This window comes from Macadamia integrifolia, chromosome 12, assembly GCF_013358625.1.
Source record: "Macadamia integrifolia cultivar HAES 741 chromosome 12, SCU_Mint_v3, whole genome shotgun sequence".
In the NCBI taxonomy this organism is placed as follows: Eukaryota; Viridiplantae; Streptophyta; class Magnoliopsida; order Proteales; family Proteaceae; genus Macadamia; species Macadamia integrifolia.
Window position 1 is genome coordinate 13,741,796 of NC_056568.1, and position 22,987 is coordinate 13,764,782.

The following is a 22,987-nucleotide window of genomic DNA, read 5'->3' on the forward strand; positions in this document are numbered from 1 at the left end:
GTTTGATGTTTTTAATTTCACACTGCAAAGTTGCAGTAGTTGTTTTAAGAGTTTTGATTCGTCTAGAGTGGTCGGAAGTAGAAGGTTTTGGGAGTTTTTCAAATTTTTGCATTATTTGTTGGAGATTATAAGGTTGGGGAGTATTTTGAGTAGAAATATTTTGTGTAAGATGTTTAAGACAGGCCTTCTTCTGTTCTGGGTCTGTCAGATTGTCAATTAATTTGAAAATGTTTGTTTGGGGAGATAATCTAATCATCCGAATGGATTTGGGAGCACAGTTTTCATAGCTTAATCCAATAATGTAAGAATCACAAGCACAGGCTTGAAAATTCTCATTATCAGTTGAATTGGGAAGTAGGGTGCTCAGAGGCTTGGATATGGTTAAGTTCGTAAGTTTCTTCATCAGAAGATGAAGAAGAAGTTTCTTGGAATAAAGCAAGGATTTGAGATTAATCTTATTCAGATATTTGTAGAGAATTAATTCTTTTGGAAACTCGGCAATAATGTGGCCATGCTTACCACACTTAAAGCATCCTTGAGAAGTCTAATCTGGTTTGGTATTTTTAGGTGCTTTGAAAGGTTTTTTATATATGTTGTATCTTGTTTTAGGAGAGGACTTTTGATAAAACTTAGGGGTTATAAAAGGTTTTTTATATTTGTGTGAATGATATTTTTTGGATTTGTATTAATCTTTATAATATTTGCGAGAAGACTTGTGTTTATATTTTGTTCGTAGCCTAAGGGGAGCAAATCCAAATTGCTCACAAAAACCTCCTAATTCTTTTTTATAAAATTTGTTTTCTTTATTAATTTGTTTTCTTAACCTAATATCAGTACAAAGGGCTAGACCTTCTTCATGAATTAAGTTAATTATTTGGCCGTAGGTCATTTGGTCATATGGGATAATCCCATCATTTTATTTACGAAGTCTTTGTTTAATTTTTTCAGAAAAAAGGGTTGGAAGACCTGCAAGGAACTTTTCTTTCCAACAGGGAGATTAGCATCAGGTCTAGTAAGAACTTTGGTAAGGAAGGTGTCTTTGTACCATTTGAAATCATGTAATTTTTTGCACCTAAGGTTTGATAATTGTTCGGCAGTTTTATCTTTGAGACGATAAGGGTTACCTAAGAAGTAATTGGCTATACTGAAAATAAGAGTATTAACCGCATGTTCTATGGGTTCATCTATGCCGTTGAGAAGGGGAGTCCCTTCAGGGGAAGTTTAAATTGCAATTAAAATTTTTGTTTTTTGGTTGTCAGTCAGGACATAATCCCACTAACCTTTGAGTTGATCGGTAAAGCCGGAAATGAGTAAAGTAGCAACTGCACTATCTTTAGTATTCTTGATACAATGTGCATTGCTGACCATAGTCGTTTCTTGAAGTTTGTTCATGGGATTATGTTCGGACAGACCATTTATGTTCCACTCATAGATGATGCCACTTTGGTAGGAAGCCTGAGGAGCAGTTCCTCTAGCTTCGATTTGAAGGTCAGGGAAGATCGGGTGTTGTGTTGAACTTTGGCCAATTTGGTTGATTTGTGGAAAGATATTAGACTCATCTTCTGAACTAGAGGAAGAGTCAGAAGAATATCCTTTAAGGGTAAGAATTGTGCGATTGGCCGATTTAGCAGTTGGTTGATGTTGTGTTGGTGTTTGTGGGGATAAATCAGAAGCAGATAAGGTCGTGAGCCGATGATTTATTTAGTCTAATAAATATGCTTTGTTAAGTAATTTTCATTGTTGTAATGGAATATCATAAGGTTTGAAAAGGGGGATTGATGGTAGAACCGGGGCCGGAGTCATAGATGAAGAGGCCACAGGTTTTGGTTGGACAAGGCATTCAACTCGGGAGAGTTGGTCATCGATGGTTTGGAGACTTAAATTTGTAAAATTTAATTGTTCAATTTGTTTTCTATTTGGATCATCTTGTTCGGCAACTTTGAACGGAGAAGCGGTTAGTTCAGCATTTTTAAAGGCATATTTGATGCTTTCCACCGGGGGATGGATGGCAGTAGTAGTTGGATTGGCGCTAAGGGTCCAAAATTTATATGTAGCTTTTTGGGTAGAGATTTGATTATGCCAGGGGTAATCAATATTGTTATCCTGGGCATAAATATCAAAGTAAGTAAAAAAAAAAACATTTGTTTTAAGATTTGTCATAAAGTTATACCAATTTGTTCTAATTTGGGCTTGTTCAAGATTAAAAGTTTTAAAGAACCAATCACGTTTTTGTTTATTTTTGGGTGATTCAAAATCGGTTCTGAGAAATGGTTTGTCAATTTGATATTCATTATTAGTTTGAAGCATATAGACACCTGGGTCGCGTTGGGGTGGAGCTACCTCGGACGGTGTCGGAGATTGGGGTTGGTTTTGGTCAGTTTGTTTTTGTTCAGACTGGGTATACTCAGGCATAGATGACGAAGTGTCATAAGTACCATGGACAACATTTTGGCCGGAGTGTATACCAGAAAGGTTTGAAATTAGGGGTGGAGTCCTAAGAGGAGGATTCCAATGGAAAGAATCAGAAGAGGTCGAAGCATCTGAGCATGACCTACGAGAACTTTGGTAGATAGGAGGAGGTGGTTGTCTATTGAACCTAAGAGTAACCAATCCATCTGACTTTTAGGAAATAGACTGGATGTTAGTATTTGAAACTTGAGGTGGAATAGCAATCGTTTGCAGCTGTCATTCAGATGGGAAAGAGATGTCTTTCCACTGAACCAATTTTGGGTAAACAATTTGGCCCTGGAGGCAATCAGTTTCTAGGTAGAGGGTTTGTCCTTTAGGAGAGCATTTGAGAGCTCAGGGTTTGACAGTTTTCATGCCTTTATACTTGATACGGTGGATGATGGAAATGGGAACAGACCCATGCATCATCTTATTTTTAGAGAGTGAAGGATATTTGGGTCCTGTAATAGACATATTTGGGTAAACATTGAAATGGACAGGTCCATAATAGAGGCTGTTTTCAATGGCTTCCAAAAGGGAATCATTGAACTCAACAAATCTTTGGTCACGAAGGGCTAACAGAAGGGATGTGTTAAGTCCTTCAAGATGGAGAGGTTTGATGGCAACTTGGACAAGGCCAACGTGGACATAATTGAATTTGTGTTTTTTGTAAAGATCTTGTAAAGACCTAGGGTCAAAGAGGGTGATTTCTTTTGTTTCTGGGGTGAAGTTTATAGTTTGTTCAAAAGTTTTGATGGTCTAAAAGGAAAGCCAATCCTTTTCATAAACTTCTTTTTGTGAAATTTTTGGCATGTCCCATTTTTGGAGTCTTTTGTCAAGATCTGTTATTTTTTCATCATAATGGAGCACATTAGAACTTGTGCTCGCCTCACTTGCCGATCTCATCGACATGGAGCAGGATAGACGACTCATAGTTTGAGAAATCTTAAACTTGGGGTAACCTCCTAGATCTAGTCATTTGAAGGGGTATTTCCAACTTAATTTGGGCACCAACGTGGTCTTACACTCTTCTGCCACTCCTCCCAAAAGTCCAAAGGCTTATACTCCGTCAAAAACTAAAAATAAAACGATTACACAGAAGAAAAGAGATCTAGAATACTCCATATATAAATCGAATTCACCACCACCGTTGCTCTGATACCAGAATACTTGGCTTTAATACCAGACTCCAAAAGACTTTTCCAAGTCTTGATCCCACCTACAGTCGTGCCTCTTAATTCTAAAAAATAGATCCGGTTAAGCAGCTTTTATTTTATTTCCTATTTTGAGTTCATGGTCTTGCTTCTTTTATTTGTTTATTTTTAATTTTGCACATCTTAGTTCCAGGTATGGTATTGCACCTATCCTAGTGAACGCCTTCTTGCCTGAATCAGAGTACGGTATTGCACCGGTCTCATTCTTCTCACGTTCTTCTCACCATACAGAACCAGGAGAACCCTATTTCCTTGGATTTTGGTGTAGATCGATCCTATATTCTGGTATCAGAGCCACGGTGGTGGTGAATTCAGTTTATTTTGTTTTGTAGATCTCTTTTCTTCTGTGTAATCATTTTATTTTTAGTTTTTGACGGAGTATAAGCCTTTGGACTTTTGGGAGGAGTGGCAGAAGAGTGTAAGACCACGTTGGTGCCCAAATTAAGTTGGAAATTCCCCTTCAAATGACTAGATCTAGGAGGTTACCCCAAGTTTAAGATTTCTCAAACTATGAGTCGTCTATCCTGCTCCATGTCGATGAGATCGGCAAGTGAGGCGAGCACAAGTTCTAATGTGCTCCATTATGATGAAAAAATAACAGATCTTGACAAAAGACTCCAAAAATGGGACATGCCAAAAATTTCACAAAAAGAAGTTTATGAAAAGGATTGGCTTTCCTTTTAGACCATCAAAACTTTTGAACAAACTATAAACTTCACCCCAGAAACAAAAGAAATCACCCTCTTTGACCCTAGGTCTTTACAAGATCTTTACAAAAAACACAAATTCAATTATGTCCACGTTGGCCTTGTCCAAGTTGCCATCAAACCTCTCCATCGTGAAGGACTTAACACATCCCTTCTGTTAGCCCTTCATGACCAAAGATTTGTTGAGTTCAATGATTTCCTTTTGGGAGCCATTGAAAACAGCCTCTATTATGGACCTGTCCATTTCAATGTTTACCATATGTCTATTTTAGGACCCAAATATCCTTCACTCTCTAAAAATCAACCTTAAAACCCACAGGTATAAGATGATGCATGGGTCTGTTCCCATTTCCATCATCCACCGTATCAAGTATAAATAATCCATGAAAACTGTCAAACCTTGAGTTCTCAAATGCTCTCCTAAAGGACAAACCCTACCTAGAAATTGATTGCCTCCAGGGCCAAATTGTTTACCCAAAATTGGTTCAGTGGAAAGACATCTCTGGAAGGGAGTTCAAAAAGATCTGCTTGAGGTTTTCATCATCAAGACCACCAATCTTGTGAAACCGATCTGTCATTCGGGAGAAATGGTTATCAAGATCTGATCTGTTAAGTGAGCAGCACTTCATCTGAAGAAATTCATCTTGGGCCTTTGAAAGATCATTTGAAATTGGACCCAAGAATTCCTGATAGAGAGGTAATAAACTGGCTTTTTGTGAGCTAGACAATTTGAAGTTGTCTGTAAGCTCCAAGAGCTAAATACCATTCTCTGAGTTTTCCTTGAAGTCTGGCAACAAATTTGGACAAGACAATACCGATGGTAGCTCCTTCCTGGAGTAATTCTGCATTTATCCAGGAGTGAAAATCTGCAATCCTTGATACCCATTTTGAGACAGGAATATCATCCAGGGTGAAGAATTGTTTTGGGTCTTGATTTTGGTATGGGGTAAAAGGGGGAGCTGGTGCAGGAGGCCTGTGTTGGGTATCGGGAGGATTGTGAATTTCAGGGTCATTATCCATTTCTGAAACATGAGGAGTAGGTGGGTTAGGACCTTTATTCATAAAAGAAGGAAGAGGTTTTGATAGGGTTAGGTTTGTAAGGAACTCCGATAAAACATTTTCTGAGGGGGTGATGATCGTATGGATGGACTGGGTATTTTGTGTAGAAGTTGTACCAGTACCAGGAGGAGCAGATGGATGAGGTGGATTAGGTTGATTTTTTGGTATCGGAGGTGGAGGAGCTTGGTAAGAAACCGTCATGGGATATGGGGTGAAAGGAGGTGGAGTGTCTTGGAGGGCATCTGGATCGTCTTCAAAATCATCACTAAGATCCATCAAAGCAGCAGTAGATGTCCAAGGCGGTGGAAGTCTACCACGAGTACGTCCTCTAGTAGCTCTAGTTCTTTTTGGGAAAGAACGTTGTTGTCGTTGAAGTTCTTTAAGTTCTTTAATTGGAAATGTTCTTGGTGATGAGACAACTAGAGGAGCCGGAGGAGCATACATGACAAAGGGATCATGTGGAATGAAACTTGGCACTGTGACAAGAAGGGGCTGTTGTCGACTTGTTGCAAAAGAGGGAGGATGTGTCCTTTGAAGACTATGGAGTTGAGCTTCAAGATATCTGAGATGCTTTTCCTTTTGTCCAATAAGTGCAAAGGCAGTAATGGTATCTGCCACACTTGAAGCAATTCCAGCCAGTTCCGCATGAACTTGATCAATTTCTCGTCGTAAAGACTGGAGAAGATGATCATGATGCGTCAGTGTGCCTTGAGTTTGTTGAGTCTGAGCAAGAATGCGCTCAAGGCATTGATTTTGGACGACAACATTCTCTGCTTTCCAATTCAAAGCTGCTTCTACTGAGGAAATCTCTGAAAGTTGTCCAGTGGGACGAATTAGAGGCTTAATTTTCCAAACATGCCGAACACCATGAGTCTCGGGGCCTGAGTCACCAGGACTAGGGAATTGTTTAAGAGGAGAAGAAGAAGAGCCTGGCGTATACATAAAAACATAGAGGAAGAGTAGGACATGGTAGATCTGGCTTTGGGGGAGGTGTGCAAGTAGGAGGTGAAGATTGAGGAGTGACCTTATCATCACCATACTTGACAAAGAAAGGATATTTAGATTCATCACTAAGAGGGCCAACAGTGGAATCTCCTGACTCATAACGGGCACGTAAGGTCTGTTGGGAAGACTTACGTCTTGAGGAACGATACCTAGGGGAATAAGATTGAGGAGTGACCTTATCATCACCATACTTGACAAAGAAAGGATATTTAGATTCATCACTAAGAGGGCCAACAGTGGAATCTCCTGACTCATAACGGGCACGTAAGGTTTGTTGGGAAGACTTACGTCTTGAGGAACGATACCTAGGGGAATAAGATTGAGGAGTGACCTTATCATCACCATACTTGACAAAGAAAGGATATTTAGATTCATCACTAAGAGGGCCAACAGTGGAATCTCCTGACTCATAACGGGCACGTAAGGTCTGTTGGGAAGACTTACGTCTTGAGGAACGATACCTAGGGGAATAAGTATCTTCATCATTTGAGTCTTGGAGGCAAGATGCACAGTCACATAAATCAAAATATTTATGACCTGTAACTAGATCTTGAAAATAGTAAATAGGGCCACCTTGAGAATCAAAAGATCGTATGGGAATATTTTCTTAGATCATTCTGAAAGAGGTTAGAAAAGTGGGAGAAATAGATTGATGTCACGGAGGAGGAAACCTAATTTCTACTTCTCCGTTGGAGTGCCGAATATATTGAGGATCAGTGGACTGAATGGGTTCCGCAGGGGTTTGTTGATGAGAACTGGAGACATGTTATTCATAAGTTGTTACCTAAGAAGAAGGAAGAAGACGAAGAAGTTCATCTCGAGGAATTTGTCGAGGGACATAGGTACCGCAAGGGACTTGTGTAGAGTCTATAGTTATGAACAAGGCGTCCTCTTGATGGCCTGTAAGGTGATCAAAAGCGTGATTGCAGGCGATAGGCCATTTGGTAGTGTAGAGTGGCTACCTGGGTTGTAGATACCTAAGGAGCACCAGTAATCTGGACTTGGAACTTAAGGGTAGTGGGAAGATGAGGATCCGAAAGAGGAATATTGAAGTTGGGGTATAAAGTTAAGAAAATTGTTCCTGCATTCAGGGTAGTTTGAACAGTGGCGATTACAGTATGCTGATACTGCAAGAACCGACTGTTAAGAAGGGCTATACGCGAAACCACGGGAAGACCTTTCCATCCATGGAAAGGGAGCAAATTTGATTGCTCCGAAATGGAGGTGGGTATAACCTTGTTGGATCCACTGAGGAATCAGGTCTAGAGGTATTTCAAGGGTGAACAGTTGTTCCTTTTCCGTAGCCGGGATCTAAAACTGGTCAAAGCGAGAAGCCTGAACCAATTCTTAGAGGGGGAGTCTTCTTTGGTTTCAGAAGAGCTGTCCATCGGGAGGAAGACTGAACCTTTGGGAAAACAATGTAAGGATTAAGAAGAGGAGAAGGGGTAAAAGGAATAGCTTGATCGTCGAGAACATATGATAGTTTATAAAGGTAGTCTAGAGAAGAAGATGAAGATCGGGAGGAAGTAGATCATCGAGGGGAAGAGAAAAGGGAAGAAGAAGGCGAAGGTGAAGCCATGGGAAATTAAGGGAAATAAAAGGGGGCATGCTCCAGATCTGAACCATCACCACTCATCGGAGAAACTGAAATAGGTAAAGACACAGCTAGTCGAGGCCGATCAAGCACCCCCTGATCATAGTACCTAACTTTAGAGCAACTTGAGCTAAAAAGGGCACAAAACGGCATTCTTAGCCTGAAAGCCCACCACGCTCAAGGGTCTTTTCTGACAGTAGGAACCATAAGCAGGGATTACTTGCAAAAGGGTATGGCCTAGACTGTATCTTTAGCTAAAAAAGGTTCAATCCGAAGAAGAGTGACGGCTAAAAGAGGAGTTTAGCCAGAGAACGAGAAGCCTGGCTCTAATACCATTTTCTTACTTAAAGGTGTTAGGCAATACCAAGCTTATCTTTCATTAAGCCCTGAATGGCTATATATAGGAGGGTACAACCATATATTACAAGACACGTGTCTTAACACTTTCACAAAGAAAGAAGGATAAGTAGGGACCCACCTATCCTATTGACCGACAAAATAGGATCTCCTACCAATAGTAGTACAATACAACTTTAAATACAAATAAGACACAATACTTCAAATACAAATACGACACACACCAATCACGTATGTCTTTAGAGTGAAATAAGAGAGGCATCCAAACTATCGGAACTGCTGGCTGGATAGGTATTGGCAGTGTCAATGAGCCAATCATTGTAGGCATCCAATAACTATTCGATGCGGGGGTCAGGGAGTCTTCCTGTTTGGTGAAGTTCTCATGCCGTATCCATTCGAAGAAAGAGAGGGGCTGGAACTTGACTTGGAGAGACCTTATTTGCAGCACACATAGTGTGTAAAAAGGATCTCCATTCACTTCTGTGTTGGACTCGGGTTGTGAAGAGGTCATACGGTTTGACTTTAAGAAGAACTGCACCCCAGTGAGTGTCACTTGCATCTGTTTGCAAAATTCTTTTACCATCAGAGGGAATTTGGAGGGTAGGGAGATTTTCTGAGAGCTTCTTTAATGCATGGATAGCAGCAGAATAAGCTGAAGACCAAGGAGGAGCTTTTTTTCTCAAAAGCTGATGAACCAGGGAGATGCTTGATTTGTTGGGGGAGAAATTCTGTCATGTAGTTCACAATTCCGTGAAAGATTTGGACTTGATTCTTTGTTAAGAGGGCCATCAGGAAACTGTTGGAGAGATGTGGAAATATAAGGCTGAAGTTCATATTTTCCTTTTGAGATGGATACCCTAAGGAAATCAATGGAAGAGACACCAATTTGCATCTTCTTGGGAGAGAGCATTAGACCATATTCCTAAACAATTTTATGAAATTGCTGGAGGAGATGTAGATGTTCTATCTCATCTGTGGAGAAGAGAAGAATATCATCAATATATGTAAGTGCATGGTCTTGAAATAGGAGCAAAGATTTTCATCATGGCTCTCTGAAAGATTGATGGAGTTGTTTTTAGGCCGAAAGGCATTACTGTCCATTGCATATGGTATTCAGGAACACAGAAGGCAGTTTTTGATCTATCTTCTGGAGTTATTCCAAGCTGCCAAAATCCTACTTTGAGATCGAACTTGAAGAAATTTGCATAGGCCAGTTGGAGAAGTAAGTCCGGACGAGATGGGAGTGGGAACTTGACATCAGCCAAGAAGAAATTTATGGGCTGATAATTAATCACCATTCTTATTTTTCCACGAATCTGTTCCGTCCGCTTGTTGATGTAAAATGCCTGACATACCCATGGAGAGAGAGAGTTGGTTCCAAAAGACCTTGAGACTGCAGCTGTTGGATTTCATGAACTGCTAATGTAAGATGTTCTGGATTCATGCCAGGATGGCTGGCTTTTGTTGGATTGACATCTTTATTTTTCTTGAAGGGCAAAGTAATGAAGAAGTCAGAGTTCTGCCACAGAGGATGTGAGCACTTAGTGAGGAACTCTGTATGAGAATCTGCACAAGATGTTGAAAGAATTTTTCTTTTATATTTTCAAAAGGAGATAAACCTGCAAGAAAAATATTAGAAACAAGGGACCAAGGAAGAAGTTGTTTATAAACAAAGACCTTGGGGAGTCCAACAAAGGGGAAGTTGCCTAAGAACATCAAAACCTATGATGAGGTCTTTTCCAGGAAAATGGGTTCCTAAAACTGTATGGGTAAAAGACAAAGTAAGGAAGAGTTGGATTTTTATGGGATGTTTAGACACAAGGTTGATATGGAAGGTTTCACCATTAGCTGCTAAAAATGGGAGAGGAGGTTCTTGGGACTTCCAAAGCTGGTTAGGAAGAACTTTTGGGGCCATAATGGTGGTAGCAGCGCCGGTGTCTAAAAAGGCTATGACCTTAATGGGTTTGGCATATGGCTCAGGTATAAGTTGGACTGACACATGTGGAAGGGAGATGGCATGGCAAGGTGGAGGAGATTTTTCAGAAGGGGTTGTTGGAAGGGAAGTAAAAGGAATTATTTAGTAGAGGGTATCAGATTCCTCAGACTCAGAGACAGAAGACTCTGGGTCTGAGTTAATTTCTGGGAAATCATAGCGAAGAGAGAGAGATCTGTGGGTGAATCATTAAGGGAGTACAATGGTTTAAAGTATCTCCGATACCGATACGATACCCTCCGATATGTATCTTAAATTTAACCAACCGATACGATACACATTGATACGATACATCGAATTTTTAAAATCCTTTCGTATCGATATATATCCTACGATACATACCGATATGCACCAACACACTATCGATACATACTGATACTGTATGAAAAATATAAAATCTAGGTGAAATATACGTTTCGGTATGTATCGATAAGTATTGGTGAGTATTTATATGTATCGATCGGTACTTATCGATGAGTATCAATACGTATCGGTGAGTACTAGTATGTATTGGTATGTACCGATACAGTGCGTTATGGTCATATAATGGCCAAGATGGGTATTTATTCAGAAAACACGATTTTTGAGGGGTTTTTGTTCCAAAGTTGCTACCAGCCATATTTCTCTAACTAAAGTGGAAATCAAGATTGAGAACAAGGATTTTACATTTATAGGACAACTAAAAATCTTGAATTCTTAGTGCTATACCCTCAATTTAGTGTTTATGCATAATACATGTTATCAATAGCTTTTTTTAACAAAGTTTTTATGTAAAAGTGTTTAAAAAGGTGTTTCATATCCATTTATGTGAGTATCTTTAGCGTATCTTAGTGTATCTCCGACACGATACGATACACTCCGATACGTATCTTAATTTTGATCGACCGATACGGTGACCGATACCGATACTTTAATCCTTGAGTACAAAGACTCAAGATCTGCATCATGTAGGTCTTCTTGGTGAAGAAAAGATAACATATGCATAACCTTATCTTTTTTCTGAGAGGGGGCAATTTTTTGTAAAATGTCCTTTTCCACAAACATAGCAAGAGGAGGATTTGTTCTTTCATCTAAATAGTTTTTTTCCGAAGGAATCTCTATTTTTTCTTGAACTTTGGAGATTTAACGTGGAAGTGCCTCTTCTTGTGCTTCCGATTTGAGAGAAGGGTGGAAACTTTTTGTAATGGGAAGACTTTTTGGTGGAACAATCATAGGAGTTGTCACCTTTGCATTTGATCTTGAGATAAGAGGTGTCACAGGCGGAAGAGACCTTGTTAGATCTATCTAGTAAATCCTTCCAAACTTTTTTGATGTTACAAAGTTTGTCAAGGGCAGTAAGAGCACAACTGTAAAGAGAACCAATAGAGCAAGAGGCTAAAGAAATATTTTGGGTTCTCAGAAACTGTTGAGTATCTACACCAAGAGATTCTATAAGGGGGTTAAAAAAGATCTGCTTGAGGTTTTCATCATCGAGACCGCCAATCTTGTGAAAGCATGCCCCCTTAAATTTTAGAGAGCCATGCAAATATCTTCTCCCTTAAATTCAAGTCCCTAACGAAGGTGCACAAGGGGTTGGTACGCCGATACAAAGGCCCGTTCGAGATCACTAAGAAGGCGGGCAAGGTATTCTATAAGGTGAGCCTAGCTCATAATCCATCTAGTCTTCCATGCAAACCTACTAAAGCCATACCATGGAGATGAGGAAGACCCAAGCTGTGGGACCTCAACAAAAGCACCAATGGCCATTTCTACTTCCTATGGCAAGGAGGTTGAGTACATGATGGTGGATTGGGTCATTCAAAGACGAGGAGTACCCCTTAGTAGGGAGTACTTAATCAAGTAGAGGGGCTATCGGAGAACGAGGCAAGTTGGGAGCCCGCCGACTCTCTATGGCAGTTCCAAGATCATATACAGAGGTTCCACTAAGATGACACGACGAGGACGTTGCCGACTTAGGTGGGGGAGAGTGTCAAACCCGCCCAACAAAAGGTCCATGGGCCAAGCCAATAGCCCATTGACTTAGTGCATTGGGCTAGGCAAGATTCTAGAACTTTTCCAAAAGTGTAGGAAGTCTAGATATTTTATAGCGGTTTTTTCTCTAGGCCCTTCTACCATTGTCGAGAGACTTTTAGAGAACCTTCTAGAAGCAAGGAAGAGTCTAGAGATTACTTGTACATAATTAAGGAATAGGAGAATTCTAGAGTTCTCCATTAAGGTGGGAATGTTCTAGACCCCTTAGCTAGAAATTTCCCAGCCATTGGATAGTTAACACTTGTAAATATCTTAGCCCTTCTTTGTAACTAGCTATGCTTATAAATAGGGGTGCCCTTATTTAGCTAAGGCACCAAGGAAGTGAGCACTCAAGCTTTGTACTCAAAGTTCTCTAGTGTAATACAAGTTCTTTCTCTCAAACTCTCTCTTTTGTTCACTACTTCTCTTCTCAAGTCCCTTAAGGAGCATAGTAAGGCTGACTCAGTGCTAGTGAGAGTGCTAAGTGCCGGCGTGGTTGCTTAGAAAGGTCAAAGGCTGTAGACCTTTCTAATCTAATATGACAATGATATAATTATTTTAAATTGCTTGTGAAAAATTAAGCCTTTAAGCTATATCAAAATACAAGAATTAATATTTTAAGCAATATTATAGGAAAAAAATCAACACTTTAAGGAACCTTAAGAAACAAGAATCAACATAGAAGTCATTTTAATGCAAATATATAATTTTAGAATATTTTTATAAAATGAGAAGAAACACAAAAAAATTGAACAAAATATAAGATATAAGTGTATTCATAAAAAAGAACAAAGCTATAAATAATACATAAGGCATTATAACATATATATCTTAAGCAAAATTATAATGAATATAATATTTAAGTGTGTGGTTAAATTTACTTACCTCTATGATGCCCAAAACGAGCTCCTCCAAGTCCACCGTAGACCATGATATTTAAATTTTCAACCCCCTGTTTGTCAATACATATAGTATAAATGACAGTTCGTGGGTTTGAATCCTACTTGGGCAGATATATTCATTTTTAAAAACACCTAATGGCAATTTGAAAACATAAAAATAAACCAAAATGCTAAACTTAGTATTCTTTAAAGTTTAAATTTTAAAACAACAAAATATACCATCAATAGTAAAGGTAGTGAACTAGTGAAGTATCAGCTACCAAAATTCAAAACAATAAAACACTTCATAAATCCAAACATTAAATTGCTCGTGTAACCATAATCAAGCTAACAAATCAGTATCCTACCATGACGTGTGTAGCAAACATTGATTGCACTTGCTAATCCTTGAGCCCTCCTTGGTAGATTACGGCCCCCAACTGATGTAGATGCACCTTCTCTATTAACATTTCCCCCATTTGAGATTGTCTCCAGAATGGACTAAATCTTTATATTTGTTGTTCTCCCTTTTGTTGTTGTAGCCCCATAGGATCAATTGGCCTATCACCAAAATCTTCATTAATATCTTCGTCATCACACACAACCTCTTGTACCTCTTCTTTGACTTCCTAATCTGACGATTCCTTAATAATGGCTCTCTCCGTACCGCTATATGTGTAGCAAACATTGATTGCAATTGCTGATACTTGAGCCGTCTTTGGTAGATTACAGCCTCAGCTGATGTAGATGCACCAATTGCTCTATCAAAATCTCCCTATGTGAGATTGTCTTTAGGATTGACTAAATCTTCATCATATAACTAGCTAGTCATCCGTTCACTACTTTAATTCAATTGTGGATCATAATAATTTCCCTTTTCCCCTCCTTTCTTGGAACCTTGTATAAACCCAACGATTATATTGGATATAGACTAGATCATTCATGCATTGATTTTCCAGTTTGTCTATTCCTTTTCATGGTGTGAATCTGAATCCATAACCAAATAATTAATATAAAACAAAGAAAAATCTGTAACAATTATGAAATAATAAAAAGTAAAAACAATATTTAAAAAAATGGGCAAAACTACCTCCTGGCTCAGGTACAACCAGCTGGAGTGACCAATGAGAGGGCATCTTCAGCACGGGGCAGCAAGGTCTTTTCGCTTCTGGTTGTGTCTTAGTGTAGGTACACACTAGGAGGTAGCCTTCGTTCTTCCTTAAAAAGTATATTTTGTAGTAAAAAATACTTGATAGTTGCGCTCGCAAGTGGAAGCAAAGCAATAAAGGCCTAATATGTGTACGCATATTACATATTCAAAGTAAATAAATACTCAATAAAATTTTGAAAAGAAAAATATTTACTAGGATCCAATGCTCCTTCAGCAGATGTCTATTATCTAATAGCCACAATCCTTAAAAAACAACCTTCACATTTTTACTGCATTTGACACTCACATGTGATTTTGTTTTGAAAAGTTATGTTGGGCAAAAATATTTCAGTCACTTGAATGAAAGCATCTGGTATTTTCTCACGTCTTTAGGAGTAGCTGTCTCTAAGGATTAAATTATCGATATCGGTCATTATGTCGGCTAAATCTAAGATACGTATTGGAGGGTATTGTATTGTATCGGAGAAAGGCTAAAGATTTGCACATAAATAGATAGGACACATTTTTATACACTTCTACATAAACAACAGTGAAATAAAGCTATATTTCACTAAAATGGGGAGTATTGTACTGAGAAATAAGTTTATTCAATTGGAATTGTTCAAAGGGATGAGGTTTCTTATATTTTCTATTGTCATTGTCATTGCCATTTGATGAGTGTCGTGATGGTTCATATTCATTGCTAGGAGTTTCTTCTCGAATAGGAGCTACTAAGATAATGTTGTGCATTTTTCGAACATAGGCACAATATTGACCCCTGTCACACCCCCACCTCTACTTAGGTGCTTGACATGTGACTAGGATACTTACCACTGTCTTACAACACTGCCAAGATCTCTGTAGCAGTACCTTAACCGTTACAATCCATAATGAGAACCAAATTTGAAATCATTACAATAGAATAGTAATACAAAAGTACTCAATACTGGAGAAATCTGAAGTGATAATATCATAACAGGTTTTATCTCCAATTTATATACAATGATGTATATAGTAATATTCAAAAGAATTACATCTAAAAGTATGTTAAAAGAAGTGATGACGACAGCAAGTCCTCGATCATGGTGCACTATAGACACAACTGTCACAGGCACACACAGTCCCTATCATGCTCCTTGGGTTCTAATGTCCACCATTCTCCATTGTACTCAGCCATGGAAGAGGACGTATCGCTATCCATCGGTACTCACGTACTTGCATCATCATCTAAAAGCAACACGCACGTGGTGAGTTCCAACTAGCTTAGTGAGGGATGGGGTTCATGCAAGTAAACAGAAATAAGCCATTATGTGAGATGATGCAGTTCATTATATTATTAATCCTCCTAAAATACAACTAATTCAAATTCATGCTACTGTAACACATTAAGCAATATTCCTAGTCCCAGAATCACCATCAGTCATTTAGCGAAATAACCCTAGTCGCAGATAGGAGCCTGCTGGTTCCGGAATCAAAGTTTAAAGTATCGTATCGATTGCCGTATCGGTCGACCAAAATTAAGATACATATTGGAGGGTATCATATCGTATCGAAGATACGTTAAAGATACCGCACACAAATGGATATGAAACACTTTTTTATATATTTTTGTGTTAAAAAAAAGTTAAAAAAGCTATATATAACATGTATTATGCATAAACATTAAAATGGAGAGTATCATACTGAGAGACAAATGTATATTCAGTTGAAATTATTCAAAATAATGAGGTTTCTTACAATTTTTTCTATTGTCATTGCCATTGTCATTATGATGAGTGCCTTGCAAGTTCATAGTCATATCGAACATAGGAGCTTCATCTTGAATAGTAGCTACAAAGATAATGTTGTGCACTTATCGAACATAGACGTAATATTTACCCCAATTGAAATATCTATTGTAGTGGGACTCCCCCATTCATGGTTGAATCTTGTGTATTGCTTTAGAGTGGCCAATGTTGGTCCTGTATAAGGCCCATATCCATAGACTGAAGAAGCACTTGAAGATACATGGTGCCCATGTCCAGATGAGGCACCAGCATGATTCGAACTAATGTTCATTGACTCCATACTACTCCTTGCTATCACTTGGATTGTGGGAATGCCTACCCTTTCGATTATAAGACTTTGGTTATGGGCTACCACCATAGTTGCCAAGGCGCCGCCTAGCATCTAGGCATTTTTTTAGGGGCAAGGCGAGGGAGGCCATTGTGTATGTGACGTAAGGATCAAAGTATTGGTATCGGTCACCGTATCATTCTGCCAAAATTAAGATACGTATCGAAGGGTATCGTATCATATCGGAAATAAGCTAAGATGTGCTAAAGATACATACATAAATGAATAGGAAACATTTTTTTAAACACTTTTGCATAAAGAATTTGTTAAAAAAAGCTATTGATAACATGTATTATGCATAAACACTAAATTGAGGGTATCGCACTAAGAATTCAAGGTTTGTAGTTGTCCCATAAATGTAAAATCCTTGTTCCCAGCCTTGATTTCTACTTTAGTTAGAGAGAAATATGGCTGACAGTAATTTTGGAACAAAAACCCCTCAAAAAATCGTGTTTTTCTGAAAAATTACCCATCTTGGTCATTATATGATCATAGCGCACCGTATTGATACGTATTGATCAGTACATACTGATACTCACCGATACGTACCGATACATACCAAAACTTACATTTCACCTCAATTTTATATTTTTCATAGAGTCGTATCGATGTGTATCGGTGGTGTATTGATGTATATCGGTTTGTATCGTAGGGTATATATCGATACGAAAGGATTTTAAAAATTCCATGTATTGTATCGGTCGGCTAAATTTAAGATACGTATCGAAGGGTATCGTATCGGTATCAGAGATACTTTAAACCATGTGTGAGGAAAGCAATCGCCTTTCGTGTTAAGGCGTTGCCTTGGGCACTTGGGACGCCTCGTGTTTTTTTATTCCCACTTAAGTATTTTGTTTATTTTTTATTTGATGAAGTATATATTTTAAAATGGGGTGAGATGCATGGAATCATTTTACTCCTTAAGTGAAACAAAAAAAAAAAAGGGGGGGGAATATAATGTGAAAGGGCTGAAATCCCTCCTCTTTTTCTCTCTCGATTAAGTGCTCTATGCCTCTACTGCTCCAATCTAAACCTAGAGAAGAACTTGGCACTGGATTCAGTGACTCAGTCGATTGAGATTGAAGTTGGACTTGGCTGAAATCCCTCCTCTGTTTTGACTTTCAGGTATGTGAGTATCATATGTCAATCGATTTGTTTTTTTTTTTTCCTCTTTCCTACTTCTTCTTTCTCATTTCTTCTTCTTCGTCTTTGTCTTCTTATTCTACATATGCATCTTCTTCTTCTTCTTCTTCTTCTTCTTCTTCTTCGTCTGCGTCTGGTTTTTTTTTTTTTTTTTCTCTCTCTCTCTCTCTCTTCTTCTTCTTCATCTTCTGCTTCTTCGTTTGCGTCTCTTTTTTTTTCCCCCCTGCTGCTTTAGTGCTTCTTTTTTTAAGCATCGCAGTCACTAGTGCACTTTGAATCCCTTTTTTTTCTCTTTGGCTGCTGGCTGCTGCTGTCATAATGCCTTTCCCCTGCTACTGCTGCTTCTCTTGTTAGTTTTTAACTCATTAGTTACTACTGCTGCCTGCTGGCCACATACATATGAGAATATGAGATGCATTTAAAATTGCAAGTTCGCAACTATGAGAACTTAGAAAACTGTGGAGTGCATTAGTTCTTTCTTTTTTTTTTTTTTTTTTTTTCTTGCTAGTTGCTGCTGTTGTAGAGTGTAGACTTTAGAATGCAATGTTCTTCTCCGTTTTTATTTTTTATTTTTAGACTGTAGAGTGCATTAGTGTTTGGTGCAATGCTTCTTCTCTTTTTATTTTAATTTTTTGTTACATAGTTTCTCTTCTTGTTGTTACTTATGTTTGTGTAGTTTATTCAAATAGATAAGGCTACTAGTGGTAGTGGTAGACCTACTGCTAGCACTGGAGCATCAACATGTGATCCAAGCAAAGATCCAAGTAAGAAGGCCAAATCAAAAGACCTCGGGTGGAAGTATGGATATTGGCCAGATCTTAAAGATAAGAACTTAGTACGATGTACACTTTGTGGAAAAGATGCCAAAGGAGGGATCGAAAGGCTTAAGCAACATTTAATTTGTGGGTATGGAGATATATCAAAGTGCTCAGAAACAACTACAACAATTGCTAGAGAGATGCATGAAGCTATCATACGAAATCAGAAGAGGAAGCCAGATGCTTTTGAAGAAGATTATTCTATTGATCTGAGTTAGTGCACCAAGGCCCGTGGAAGGGAAGGGAAGCCAGATGCTTTTGAAGAGAGTTGCCTGTAAAGATAGAAAGTGGAAGGGAGTTGCAGTTTGGTGCACCAGGGCCCTCAACTATAGACTCCTCAAGAATTAACCTTGTGCCAAGCTCTGGGACAGCTTCCAAAAGGAATAAAGTTACTATTATTACACTAGTGGCAGTAAAGGGTTCAATAAATTCTTATCTTCGATGGACTCTTGAGAAAACAGTTGGTGAGAGGAGGTCTAAAGGTTCTACCCAGACAACAATACAGAGCAACTTAAGATCAAATGCAGATAAGAAGAAAACTAATGATTATATTACAAAATGGTTTTATGAAGCTGGCATCCCATTCAATACAGTCAAGTTAAGGAGCTTTGAGGAGATGGTTGAAGCCATTGCACAATTTGGGTCAAGAAATAAGCCCCCTTCTAATCATTAGTTGAGAGTGCCCTTGCTACATGATGAAACAGCTAGAATTGAATATATAAAAAAGAAATATAAAGATTACTAGAAAAGATATGGGTGCACTCTCATGTCTAATGGGTGGACTGACAAGAGAGGAAGACAGTTGATTAATTTCCTCATCAATTGTCCATTGGGGACTTATTTTATAGGCTATGTAGATGTATTTAGTGAGTCTCACTATTTTAGATGCTTGATAGCAAAATTGAAGAAATTGGGGAGGATAATGTGGTACAAGTAGTTATAGATAATAAAGCTAATTATGTTGGAGCTGGTAGAATGTTGATGCAAAAACGGAGTAAGCTTTATTGGACTCCTTATGCAGCTCATTGTTTGGACCTCATGTTAGAGGATATTGGCAAGTGAAAGCTTATAAAAGAACAATAGAGAAGGTAAAAACAATGACAACTTTTATCTATAGATGTTACAAACTTGTTGATGCTTTGAGGAAAAAAACAAATGGGAGGGATCTTGTGTGGTTTGGAGTTACAAGATTTGCTACCTCATTCTTGACACTTTAAAGTTTGTACAAGCACAGGGATGCCTTGAAGCAATTATTTGTATCTGATGATTGGAATAGTTCTAAGTTATCTAAAACAGAGGCAAGTAAGAGAGTACTTGATATAATACTTGCACAAACATTTTGGAACAGTTTACTAGATTGCTTAAGAGCATCCCAACCGATTCTAGTTGTCTTGAGGTTAGTAGATGATGATGAGAGGCCTGCATTGCCTAAAGTTTATTTGGCAATGGAAATAGAAAAAAAAAAAAAAAAACAAGGATAAAAGTAAATTTTTCCTACAAAGAACGATCATGGAAGAAGGTGTTAGTGCAAGTATTGTATCAAGTACTCTCTTACTTGCCTCTATCTTGAACAACTTAGAACTATTCCGAACATCAAATACAAATAATTGCTTCAAGGCCTCCCTATGTTTGTACAAACTTTGTAGTGTCAAGAATGAGATAGCAAATCTTGTAACTCTGTACCTCACCAGATCCATCCCATTTATTTTTTTCCTCAAAGCATCAACAAGTTTGTAATGTCTATAGATAAAATTTGTCATTGTTTTTGCCTTCTCTAGTGTTCTTTTATTAGCTGTGTTGTCTGTAACTACTTGTACCACATTATCCTCCCCAATTTCTTCAATTTTGCTATCAAGCATCTGAAATAACATATCTGCATATTGAGACTCACTAGATACATCTACAGAGCACATAAAATAAGTCCCCAATAGACAATTGACGAGGAAATTAATCAAGTGTCTTCCTCTTTTGTCAGTCCACCCATCAAACATGAGAATGCACCCATATCTTTCCCAGTAATCTTCATATTTCTTTTTGATACATTCAATTTTAGATTTTTCATCATGTAGTAAGGGCACTCTCAACTCATGATAAAAATGGGACTTATATCCTGACCCAAACTGCGCAATGGCTTCAACCATCTCCTCAAAGCTCCTTAACTTGACTGTATTGAATGGGATGCCAGCTTCATAAAACCATTTTGCAACATAAGCATTAGTTTTCTTTCTGTCTGCATTTGATTTTAAGCTGCTCTGTATTATTGTCTGGGTAGAACCTTTAGACCTCTTCTCACCAACTATTTCCTCAGGAGTCTGTCGAAGATAAGAATCTATTGGACCCTTTACTACTGCTGGTGTAATAACAGCAACTTTATTCCTTTTGGAAGCTGTCCCAGAGCTTGGCACAAGGTTAATTCTTGAGGAGTCCATAGTTGAGGGCCTTGGTGCACCAGACTGCAACTCCCCTCCACTTTCTATCTCTACAGGCAACTCTCCCTAGTGATGATCAATGGAATAATACTCTTCAAAGACATCTAGCTACCTCTTCTGATTTCGTATGATAACTTCATGCATCTCTCTAGCAATTGTTGCAGTTGTTTTTTAACACTTCGATATATCTCCATACCCACCAATTAAATGTTGTTTAAGCCTTTTGATTTCCTCCTTTGGCATCTTTTCCACAAAGTGTACATCGCACTAAGTTCTTATCTTTAATATCTAGCAAATATCCATACTTCCTCCCGGGGTCTTTTGATTTGGCCTTCCTACTTGGATCTTTGCTTGGATCACATGCTGATGCTCCAGTGCTAGTAGTAGGTCCACCACTACCTAACTAGTAGCCATATCTATTTGAATAAACTACACAAACATAAGGAACATGGTGCAATTGGGCGATGGAAGGGATCTCTTTGATTTGGGGTTCTTTATTTACTTTCCTTTATTGGTTAGAAATTAGATTGGCAGTTTTTTATTTAGATTTGATTTTTTATTTTAGTTGCTAAATAGGCTAGTTTCTATTTTACTTAGTTACCAATTTATGCTTTGATGTTCTTTTTTATAGCCTTGCAAATCACCGTGACCTCCATCTTTCTCTTCTGGTTTTTTTTCTCTTTTCCTTCTCTGTTATTCTTTTCTTTTCTTCCTCTCTGTTATTCTGGTTTTCTTTTACCCTGTTCTGGGCAGTGGTTGCAGCCCACAAGTGTGGATCGATCTCTTTCATGAGATATCGGATTGGGTCGAGCTTTTGATAGAAGGTAGTTCTCCCTTAGGCAACACAAATCCTAGAATTTCTCCTCCAATTTTTGGTTCTGCTGTGAAGAAGTCCAGACCAGATTCAGATCTGAACTGTGCCATCGCCATATCCAGTTTCAGGTTCAAAAAATCCGTCAGATCTGGACTGTCGAGAGCCTCTGGTGCTGGATTCATGGAGAACCTGTTGCTGCGACCTCTCGCTTGAAGTTTCAGGCCTTACGGAGTCTTAGTTGAGAGACTCTCTCAAGCTGGTCTACTGCCTTGGCTGGTTTTATTGTGAGGAATAAGAAGACAAGTTTTAATGTTTATACATATTACTGCTGGTTATTACAGATAAGCCCCTCCAACTTTTAAATTCTTTATTAAAGACACCTCCTCTTTACTAGTTTGCAAAATAACCCTTCATTCTGGATTTTTTTTTTTTAGATTAACCCCATTACTTATCTTTATTTCCAGAGTTGATCATTCTCTTTGAATTTAATTCCTGTTAAGTCCTTAGTCCGTTATTTCACTCTATGAAGCTCCTAAATTGTACCAGAAATTACATTATTGTCCCTGGTTTCCATAGAGCGAACTATTTGGTTCTTTAGGGGGCCCTAAGCCATCCGATCCCAGATTTTGGAATCCGGATCCGCATCAGAACAACAAGAAGAGAAACTAAATAACAAAAAATAAAAAATAAAAAGAGAAGAAGCATTGCACTAAACACTAATGCACTCTACAGTCTAAAAATAAAAAATAAAAACAGAGAAGAACATTGCATTCTAAAGTCTACATTCTACAGCAACAGCAACAGCAACAGCAACTAGCAAGGAAAAAAAAAAAAGAACTAATGCACTCTACAGTTTTCCAAGTTCTAACACTTGCAAACTTGCAATTTTAAATGCATTTCATATTCTCATGTATGTGGCCAGCAGGCAGCAGTAGTAACTAATGAGTTAACAACTAACAAGAGAAGCAGCAGCCAGCAGCCAAAAAAAAAAAATGATGGTTTGTTATGTGATGGGCTGGAACTAAATATTCAAGGAGTGCAATGTTCAAGCTTTCTATGTATGTGGCAGGTAGGCAACAGCTGTAACTAATGCACTAACAACTAACAAGAGAAGCAGCAGTAGCAGGGGAAAGGGATTACGACAGCAGCAACCAGCAGTAGCAGGGGAAAGGGATTACGACAGCAGCAAAATAAAAAAAAATGGAAGAAGAAGAAGAAGAAGCACTACAGCAGCAGGGGAGAAAAAAAAA

At 38.4% G+C, this 22,987-nt stretch overlaps 1 protein-coding gene across 44 annotated transcripts in view; it reads left to right on the top strand.

Moving 5' to 3' along the window:
* LOC122056965 overlaps positions 1-22,987 on the top strand; it is a 48,285-nt gene that overhangs the window by 12,035 nt on the left and 13,263 nt on the right. For 6 of the 44 annotated variants that reach the window (XR_006133385.1, XR_006133386.1, XR_006133409.1 and 3 more), the window contains one exon: positions 949-1,024. The exons of the other annotated variants lie outside the window; for them this stretch is intronic. Coding sequence is in view for 2 of the 6 variants with exons in the window: in XM_042618941.1 (XP_042474875.1) it covers positions 949-1,024 (76 nt within the window). In the remaining 4 variants the exon portion in view is untranslated. The remainder of the gene's footprint in view (positions 1-948; positions 1,025-22,987) is intronic. 44 annotated transcript variants of the gene reach the window in all.